The sequence below is a fragment of the Felis catus genome, chromosome F1 (assembly GCF_018350175.1).
Source record: "Felis catus isolate Fca126 chromosome F1, F.catus_Fca126_mat1.0, whole genome shotgun sequence".
NCBI classification, from domain to species: domain Eukaryota; kingdom Metazoa; phylum Chordata; class Mammalia; order Carnivora; family Felidae; genus Felis; species Felis catus.
In genome coordinates, this window is record NC_058384.1 from 57,528,781 (window position 1) to 57,539,445 (window position 10,665).

Consider the following 10,665-nt stretch of genomic DNA (forward strand, 5'->3'; position numbering starts at 1 on the left):
GTCCCACACCGGCCACACGGGGCACCTGAATGTCCTCGCGCACGCCAGGCCCAGGCGGGATCTCGTACCCGCTGTTCCTTCTGCCCCGAGTCCTCGTCCCCCACGCCGCGGCCGGCTTCTTCCGCACCACCTTTGGGTCTTTGCTACAGTGTCCCTTCCTCGGTGAGACCTTCCTCAGTCCCCTCTTTACAGTCACAACCTCCTCCTCCCGACACGCCCTCTCCCAGCTCTGTCTTCCTCCACAGCGCTCCACACTACCTGCCCGAACACCCCGCTCGGCGTGGCGTTCACCGTCTCTCTCTTCCAGCTCTGAGATGAGCCCCTTGAGAACCTGGATGTGCTTGTTTGCTTTGTTTTCCGCTAAATCTTCTGCTGAGTATCGAGTGCCTACTGACACAGAAGATGACGTTCGATAAACATTTCCTTATTTGGTCAAATAGTGTGGAAGACAAATTTTTAAAGTGAGCAAATAAGGTTGTCATGAATCCTGGTAAGTGCCGGGCAGGAAGCGGGTCCCAAAATACAAAATAAGGCTGGGGGCTAAGGGCGTTCAGAGGTAGCCTCAGAGGGGAGCCAGCATGAACATCTCTGAAGTTCCACGATGCTCTTCTCAGCTTCTGAACACGTCACATAGCAGAGGGACCTGGGAGGCTGCTGGGGCGGGGGAGAGGGCAGGAAGGAGGTTGTTTGTCTGCTGACCTTTGTCAGCAGTTTGGTAGCAGATCTTAACGTCTTTTGATTTTTGACATGTTTTCATTGATCCTGGGTCTGGTTAGAGAAGAGGAAAAATTCGCACTTCTCCCGTGAGGTGACCTGTCACCACGTGGACAGCTTTGGCTCTGCGGACGTGTTTGCGTTCGCTGCCGTGCGTACGGGATTCCCTCGCGTCCCACTGTGTAGCTTGAGAGCGGGCCGTGCAGACACCGCCCACGGTCTGATGCAGGAGACCTCGAAGCATCGGTCTCGGGACCAGGAGTGAACCTGCCGGCTTCTGCAGCCGCGGGCAGGCTGCAAGGGCAGTGGGTCTAATGTACGTGCAGCATGTTGCACTTCGGGGAGGGTTGGAGCCTCGGAGGTAAACTGGAGAGTTTCTTGATGTTCCGGAGCTGTTCCAGCCTTATTATTTGTCACTCTCACCTCAGCTCCCACACTGTCAGTCCTTCCCGCTCGCGTCTTCCTAAGTCCATCCCGGGTTCAAGCCCCGCCCTTCTCTCTGTTCCCTTTGCCCTCCTCACTCCGCTGTGCCTAAGGCCGGAAGAAATGGAACCCGCACGCGGGCAGCCCACGTGGCCAGCAGCACAACTGGGAACGTTCAGGGGCAGGGCTGATCCGGGCCCAACCTGGCCCCACGACACCTCACGTACTTCGGGACCGACTACGTCGTGTGCCACCAACTGCTTAAAAAGATGGAAAGACAGGATGTTGCAGGGGAAATAGGAAAGGGACCTGGGTCGCTAAACTTTAAGAAGGGAAGGATAGAGACTAATTCAGAGTTAATCATTCATGTACTTGAAAACCGTGATGACAAAGAAGAAGCCAGTTAGTAAGTTCTTCCCGGCCGGTGAGGAGGCTGTAGGCTGAAACGACCACGTGAGAGAGTGGCTTCTGGTCTTAGGAAAGAACTTGCCAGTTAGGAAGGTGATTTTCCGCTAGAGTCCTCAGTCAAGGGAGGATGTAGCCGCACTATTTCAAAAGCCTTTTAAATAGCATTTAGAACCATTTGTTTTGCACAGGTTCTATAGAGCTGCTGTGTAAAGTGGAGATTAGATCAAACCTTAAGAGTTTTTAACCATAGCTCTCTCTTAATAGGGAATAACCAAATTCGTTCAGTTGAGTATGTCTTGCTATGTGTAAGATATTTGGCTTCTTTTTTTAAGTCTGAAATGTTGGAGAGCCCTGCCACGCTGCATATGGTGTTAGAGCCAGCTGGCTTTCTGTACCCCCAGCCGCCTCCCTCCGTGGCGACTGGACGATTTGAAACCTTCACCAGGTAGCAGACATGCCTTGAAGTCAGGGTTTCTGTTGGCATCCAGGAGGCAGGAGCAGGGTGCGGGAATGACGTGACCCGTCGGTGACAGTTTCAACAATTGCAGCAGGGGAAGTAGTGTCAGAGGAGGGTGTCATCCCTAATGCTTACAGTTCAACAGCAGTGGAATAGGTGTTTGCTAACAATGACTTACAAGGCAAAATACAAAGAGAACAGAAGCCCCACGAGACGTGTATTCCTTTGTATGAAAGCGGTGGCATCACTGTCTTTCCCAGCTGCTGGGCTGCCCTCCAGTCTATACCAGCACACCAACATGTGACTGAAAATGTACATGTCAGTGTTTTATTTATGTGCGTGTGCTGTAATAAAGATAAATTTTACATAGATGTCATTGAAGCATTACACTTCCTGTTGAAAACGCCAGTTATTAAACATAGAAATTTAAGAAACCACAATCCGAATGCAAAAATACGTCTTCTTTGTCCTTTTTGATTCAGAGAGCGAGATGGTTTTTACACAGTATGTTTGTCAAGAAAGGCGATGCATAAGGCATTCGTATTTTTAACCTCCAGTTCGAGTTTTAGAGCTTAGTGTATGGATATGATTTGGTAATTTAGGGAATGAGGACAGTGGCCCTGATTTTATTCCTATTGCATTCACTTTACATGAATAGTATAAATGTTTCCAGAATGGTTAAAACATTAAGAAAACATGAACTTAAGGGTTTGAGTTGGTTATTTTTTTTCCCAGCCATGTGGTGGTATTTCGCTATCCCGAGTCAGCTCCGCACATTTAAACTGGTGTGTAGCTCGATGCTCCTGTGTCGATTCTTAATTGCATTTGACAATGACAGAGTAGTTAAAATTCTGGTAGACTTAAAAACCATTCATGATGTTCAACAAAAGGACAATTAGTGGAGTTTTCCTGGTTTTATTTCACAGGTGGATGTCCAGGTAAGATCAATGTTTCTGTTTAAGACTGATTTCATGTTTTAGACTCACCTGCTTGGATAGGCTGTTGGTTTGCTGTAACATTTCATCATGTGCATGAATCATGAGTGTCACATCTGAAGTTAAGTTAATTGCTTATGCAAAAATCAGTACTTGTTTTTAGAAACACTTCTGTATGTTGAGCTTTAACTACAAGGCTAATTTATGTATTTTCTAAATTGAGCGACTACTAGAATTACGTTTAATAACCAATACGAAGTTGGATCTTGCTGTTGAAAATTATTAAATGGTTTTAACTGTAGATTGAACGGAACGCAACCAAACGATAAATTCTGACTTTAAATTGTGACTGGGAATTGGAGGATCCTGCTTAAAGAAAACGAAAACAAAAGCAGTCCTAAACTGTCAAGCTGGCATCTCCTCTCTGACAATACCCAGTAGACGCTCAATAAGATGACCGTTAAGCTGGTGCCGTGAAAGCGTGCAAAGCGGTGTCCGACTGCCTAGTAACCGAGAAGTGTTGCGCTGGAAGTTTGCTTAACGAGTTAACTTTAAAATCATGTTAGATGCAGGTTTTCTTGATCTATTTTTCACTCTTATCATTAAATCTCCACCTTCACTTTGTTTTGAGGGATCCAAGTGAAGGCGAAGCCAGTGGCAGAACAGACACCTCAAGGTGAGGAGCCACTATTATACTTCGCTGCTAGGCCCCCGTGTGTGAAGCCGCGCCCTCGAAATACCCACAGCACCTCATAAAGCTGAATAGAGCCAATAGCCAGATAGTATGTGTGTTTTCAATTGTTCTATCGGGACGGGTCTTCCTGATGTCGCCTGGCGTTTAATGAGGTTTAAGTTAATTCGAGTGTGTGTTCTCTAAACATTACTTTGACTGGTATGCCTTGTAGAGAAGTAGCCTTCCTGTCCTACAAAATACACCCTAGCAGGAGAGAATTCTTAGAGGGATATGGATCGATTTTTTTTCTCACCAAAAGGATGTAACTAAAATTAGTCAGATAATACAGAACACAGGGGTAACCAGATGTGTAGGAAGGTTTAGCGTGAGAAGGACATGTTAGGTTGAGCATTCAGTGGTAGGCCACATTTTAGGACTGTCACCCAGCCTCCCTGGTGGCTTTTGATGTTCAGCGCTGGCTGTGTGATCCTGCTGACACCGGGTTTCAAACGTGAGCCCCATCCGAATTCCGGGGGGTGGGGGGAGTTGGGCGGGAGGCACCGATGCTGCTGGTTTGGGGAGCACCTTAGTGACGTGTTTGTACCTGTGTCCATGTTTTCAAACGGGAAGTTGAAGAAAAGAAGGCATGAAGTCATTTTGAGTGTATCCCAGCATTAAAGGATCCCATACGCGTCACAGAACCTCGACAGGCAGTTCCTCAGTATGACAGATGCCCCAGCTTCATTCAGGAGCTATTTTTGGCCCAGCTGAGCACAAGCCCCAATTTAACTTCTACTTCTTAAAATTAATAGAAATATAAAACACAACGAGCTTTGGAAAAACTTTATCAGGCATTCCTACACAATCTTGTTTTTTTGCCACCTGTGCTCTATTTGCTTAGTCACAATAGTGGGAATGTTTCTTTATTGAGTTAGGTGCCCGAGTCACCCCGGTAGGCAGCCAGAGGGAGGCAGGACAGATATCCTGGACTTTTCTTCTGCCTGTGAAAGAGACATGAAGGACATTTGTTTTCAGCTCGTCCCTCACTCAGTCATCACTTTTGAGCCTCTTGTGTCTTTTCCTGCCTTTCCACTAAATTCCCCTGCCCGGAGACACCTGATAGTGTAGGGAGAGTCACAGGTGACTGCTGATGGTCTGCATGCATTTTATCCTCGCGATGTGACTACATGTCCCTTTGGTTGTTGGGTTTGGGCGGCAGGGTTGTTTTTTGCTTTTCAACAAACTTCTTGAATCCCTACTATCTACAGGGTCCTAGCTGGCCATTTAATTCTCATAGCGGCCATTTTACATGGAAGGAACAGCATGAGGTCCTGTCACTGCAGAGCTGTGGCCGGGCGCGACCGTGAACAGCGCAGGCTCCGGGCCAGACCCCGTGGGTCTGAGCTGTGTCTTCCCCCTTACCTAGCCATATGACTTTAGGAGGTCACTCTAACTCTCCTGCCCCCACTTCCTCATCCCAGCTGCCTTCTAGGGTTGTTAGAGAGGCTAAATGAGTAAATAATGCATGTTAGGCGCTTAGCACAGTTCCTGGCACCTAGTAAGTGCCCAATAAATGTTAGCAATTCTAATTAGAATTAGCATTTTCTGGATCTTTCTACAGTTAATGTCACTAGTGGCGATGCCTGTGAGATACACGTAGAGAAACATCTTGTGTGTACCTGTCGTCCCAAGGTCACCAGGTTTCCCTGGTGGAACGGAAGGAAAACTTGGTTGCTGGTCTGTGCATTTCAGCTCATTAGCTCTGTGACCTTAGAAAAGTAATGTACGTTTCCTAGCCATCAGTTCTGTTTTTAAAATGAGTGTTCAATCACGTGTTCTCTTGGGTCCCTTCCAGCCCTAGCATGCTGATTCCATAACCGGACTCGTGCATACGGTCCTCACGAGATCCGCACGCCCAGGGAGGCTTACGATGCAGTGGCTTAGACTCAGTGAGCACAAAGAACATGGTAGAGAAGACGCTGAAATAAATATTGTCCGTATTTACCTAACAGCCTTTAGAAATTCATTTTCTCTACTTACTCCTCTCCTTATTTTCTCAAGCTTGTATAGTTTGCAGAGCGGTGGGCTCAGGTACCAGGAATGAGGAGGAAAGCACATATGCAAATGTACACATAAGAATTCACATATCCAGATGTGCACATGAATATATATTAGAGGATAATGTGGATATATAGTATGTATAAATACAAAATATGTATGTAGTAGGTTATAAATCCCTCTCAAAGTATATCCTTTCTTCTTGAAATCACATATAAGTGAGACAGGTTAGCAAGTAAGAATTGCAACATCTATCTTTAGAAAATGGCTCCACAAATTTAACTATAGGTCTTCTGAATCATAAATCTAGTCTAACTTTCTACGGTTATTTGAAATTGGTTCTCTGGTTCTGTATTATTTATGGGAGGCCTACAGTAAGGACAATTCACTAAGGTTGATTGATTTAACAAATATGTGTCAATCAGCCACCGTGGGCCTGGCGCAGTCCCAGAGGCCCGAGCAGTATCGGTGAACAAAACAGGCAGGACTCCTTGCTGTCCTGGAATTTCAGTCTAGTGGTAGAGTCAGACAGTAAGTCATGAAGGTAATAAATGAATTAAATAGTACATTAGAATGTGGTAAGTGCTACAGAGGTGGAAATAGAACAAACTTGGGGGTTGGCCATGCCATGGTAGGAGCTGAGGTGGTCAAGGTAGACTGCATGGAGAAAGTGAGCAGAGATTTGAAAGCAGTAAGGAAGCCATGCAGCCATTGAGGGAAAAGCATGCATGGCAGAGGGAGCAGCCTGTGCACAAGCCTTAAGGCAAGAACAGACCCCGTATGTTCAGGGACTAGTGTGGAGGCCAGTGGAGGCCAAGGCTCAGTCTTGATAAGAGTGAGCAGGGAAGAAGATAATACAAGATGGTGGGGGGGGGGGGGGGGCGGGGAGGTGGAGCGTGGGTCATGTGGAGCCTTGTAGACTACTTTTTAAGGATGTCCTTAGCAAAACGTTGAAACCCTCAGAGGGCCTGACGTCTACACTTCTACGTGTCGTGTGGGACCTGACGTCTTTACCGCATTGCAATACAACATTCTCTATCAGTGTTGTTAGGTATAAATAACCCCTCTGTGGCCATTACTAGCATCTTTGTCCCCAGTCTTTTTCCTACCCAAAAAAAGGTAGAAAAAAAGGATATTTACATTTTTAAAATGTATTTATAAGCAGAATGCTAGTGGTTTCTATCCGTGTAAATGTGCAGAAAATGGAGAATCTGCTTTTGCAACTTAGAGAAATATGGAAGGAACTGACAGAGTATCAAGTTCTTCACTTTCAGCTGTAAAGTTGTTTCCCACAAACAAAGTCAAAGCAGATGGCGTCCCGGGGTCTGGTTTTACGACGTCAGGATGACACAAACGTTCGTATCTACCTGAAGGTAGTCTGTAACTTGGGTGGTTTCGTTAGGCACTGAATCACGACCACTTAGACTTTATGTGTGCTTTGATTTCTTTGCTGAATGGAATTTCTGTTTCCGTTCTCTCCCTTTGCCCTCTTCTTCTAGAAGCACGTCAGGGGAACCGAAAGAAAGAGACAAGGAAGAGGGTAAAGATTCTAAGCCACGTTCTCTGCGGTTCACGTGGAGTATGAAGACCACTAGTTCCATGGACCCCAATGACATGATGAGAGAGATCCGGAAAGTGTTAGATGCGAATAACTGTGATTATGAACAAAAAGAGAGGTTTTTGCTTTTCTGTGTCCACGGAGACGCGAGGCAGGACAGCCTCGTGCAGTGGGAGATGGAAGTCTGCAAGTTGCCACGCCTGTCCCTCAACGGGGTCCGCTTCAAGCGGATATCTGGGACATCGATTGCCTTCAAGAACATTGCATCTAAAATAGCAAACGAGCTTAAGCTGTAAAGAAACTCAAATTTACAGGATCAGGGAAGATAACGTTCACATATGAGGTACAGTTTTTGAATGTATTGGTAATGCCCAACGTGATTGGCCTGTGAATCTCCCCATGTAGAATTTGCCCTTAATGCAATAAGGTTATACATAGTCATGAACTGTACAATTAAAGTCAGTATGAAGTATAATATCTGTAGCTAAAAAAAGTAGGTTCACATGTACAGGTAAGTATATTGTGTATTTCTGTTCATTTTCTGTTCATAGAGTTGTATAATAAAACAGATGATTGCTTAAAAACTTGTATAGTTGTCTAGATTTCTGCACATAAATGTATGTTCGACGCTTTCGGTTGGAAGTGTTCTTCCCTGTTATTTACATTCTGGTGGGTTTTTTAAATTCTTACCTCCATCATGCAATTTTGAAAATTGTGTCCAGAATTAAAAGTGCACAGAAATAGTCTTTAAAATTGTAGCATGGACTTTTAAAAATTATTTTTCAATCATATTTAAATGTAAACCACAAGCTGATAGATCAGCTTTACTATACACAGAATTATTCCTGCTTATCTTTGCTCTTACCCTTGTTCTCAGACAAGGTTTAGTTGAGAAAATACAAAATGTTTACAGTGTTGGCACTTAGAGTTTTTCAGATAAATTACACGAAAATAATAATAGCTTTGCCTTGAGCTAGCTAAGAAATACTGGGGAAAAAGTTAAACCTATATCCAATTCCTTTTAAACTTTAAAGTGTTTTCTGGCCCACTGCTAAATGTAGCAGCAGAATTAAAAAGAATCAGTACTTCATCTGGCTCTTGTAACGTAAACTGTCGCCGAATACCGCAATGTGATGGCAGAAACCTAAGAACATCGGGACTGTCTCATAGCACAAACTCATCTTCACAGTGTTGATCGATGCATCAGTTAAGAAATAATGCCACCTCAGGAAATAACTGGCATTGGGAACATTTGCCTCTTCTCCTCCTTTCCTCTCCATCCACCCCCGACCCAGTAGTATCTGTAAGTACTTAAGAGACTTTTGAGCAAATCATGCTATTTATAACAGTGTGTTATTGATTTACGCTTATGTGGCTGTTCAGTTTGTTCCCACGTAACCTGTTTGTTTTTCATATTTTGCCAGATTTCTTGTATTTATTCCACCTCGTTATGCCTATAACGTGCAGCTTTGTAATTGGGCGTTTGCCTAGTTTTCTTTCATGATCAGTGATACATGCGATGTAAAACCACTAGTAAAGGTACATTTTAATACTTGTTATTTTATACTGAATTAGCCTTGGAGGTTGACTGTGCAATGTTATTTAATGTTGTAATTACTGTAATATCGACATATGGGCCCCATCTGCGCACTCCTGAGAAACAGAAAGCGTATCCAAGCTTCATCGGTTTAGGAGAGAATAAAGGTGTGGTAAATACTGTAATTCTGCAGTAGAGCGCTCCACGTGTGGGAGACGAGACGTGCCGTCCCGTGGTGGCTTCCCGACTGGGGTGGACTTTACGTTCTGTACTGTACTGTGACGTAGCTTTCTTCTGTAACAGTTCTGTTCTAAAATGAAGTGTATTTTTGCCTTAGCGAAGGATGGTGTTTGGAAAAAAACAAAAAACAAAACCGTGTAGCCCCTTTTTAACCTAGTGTTCATTCAGAAAAATTGATGCAAATCTCCATTCACTCTCACTGGTGCACACTGAAGTTTTACTTGAACGGTTCTCCTAATAAAGCACTTGTCTTCTGCTCTTTACCAGAATGTGAATTACCTGTTTTCTAGCACAAACGTGTTCTGCATGGGGAGTGTATTCCTTGTGTCCTACATTTAGTTGACAGGGGGTAAAGCTATGTAGGTTTTCAAAATGTCATTATGACAAGAAAAATTTACTCTTTTTATAGGAATTCCTATCATCAGAACACTTTAAAAAAAAAAATAGCCATCATGCCTTTTCCAAGGTAGAAACTGATGGGTTGGATTTTTGTTTTGTTTTGTTTTGTTTTTTACATTTTCTCACTCTGGCTAACTCTGGTGTGTTTGTGGCAAGGAATTTCACTATATTTTTTATGAACTGAAAATGAAATCTTGATATTCACTTTAGATTTTCCCATTTTATATGACAACATAATTTTTTTTTTTTAAGATTTAGAAGAATTTTACAGTATGTTTCCATAAATAATACCAGTTATATTCACTGGCTGTGTGATGTCAGGGCTTCCTTGGTTTCTGTCTAAATATTATTGGATACAACATCCCTAATATTAAGTTAACTATTTTGTAGAGACTGGGGCACAGTACTTAACTTGATAAGTAAATACTCGGCAAATAATAAGATGAAATATACTCTAGAGCCTTAACCCAGTAATATTGTTCAAGGAAAGAGTTCACTTAAAATCTGGGGGCACCTGAGTGGCTCAGTCGGTTAAGCATCCGATTCGGCCCAGGTCATGAGCTCGCGGTTTGAGTTCGAGCCCCGCGTCAGGCTCTGTGCTGACAGCTCAGAGCCTGGAGCCTGCTTCAGATTCTGTGTCTCCCTCGCTCTCTGCCCCTCCCCTGCTTGTGTGTTCTCTCTCTCTCTCTCTCTCTCTCTCTCTCAAAAATAAATATTTAAAAAAAATTTTTTTTTTTTAAATAAAATCTGAACACCCTCGGGGCACCTGGCTGGCGCAGTCGGTGGAGCAAGTGACCTTTGATCTTGGTGTTTACAAGTTCAAGCCCCACATTGGGAACAGAGTTTACTTTAAAAAAATTTTAAAAACATGAAAGACCTTTTGTGAAGTGATCTTCACCAACAGTAACATTTCACAACATGGGCAACAAAAATAACAGTGATGAATGAGACACCGATTTACTGTAAATAAATGATTCCATCAGAATGTATCCATTGAGCACAATGACCTCTGCCTTCATTTTTAACTCTGTTGAGGTACCTACTGTGTCTTAAGACATGTAAAGGAATTGTAAAAGATGGTTCCTACTTCGAGATTTGGGTCCATTTTGGAAAGACAAAATGTAAAACACAAAACCAAAAACCACACCCAAATAGGGACAATGAAAGGGCTCAAAGAAGCACAGACGATAGATGCGATAGAAATTCAAAGAAAGGTGAGTTTTGCATACCTAGGAGAAAGGATTTTAAGGATGGATAAAATTT

General features: G+C 43.6%; 1 protein-coding gene across 2 annotated transcripts in view; it reads left to right on the plus strand.

The window, feature by feature from the left end:
- Positions 1–9,266, plus strand: part of MARK1 (microtubule affinity regulating kinase 1) — a 119,031-nt gene extending 109,765 nt beyond the window's left edge. The window contains exons 17-18 of one of the 2 annotated variants that reach the window (XM_023247971.2): positions 3,569–3,613; positions 7,168–9,266. In XM_023247971.2, the coding sequence (XP_023103739.1) occupies positions 3,569–3,613; positions 7,168–7,522 (400 nt within the window). In that variant the 3' untranslated portion in view covers positions 7,523–9,266. The remainder of the gene's footprint in view (positions 1–3,568; positions 3,614–7,167) is intronic. The other variant, XM_023247972.2, reaches the window with a different exon arrangement.
- Positions 9,267–10,665: the final 1,399 nt, after the last annotated feature.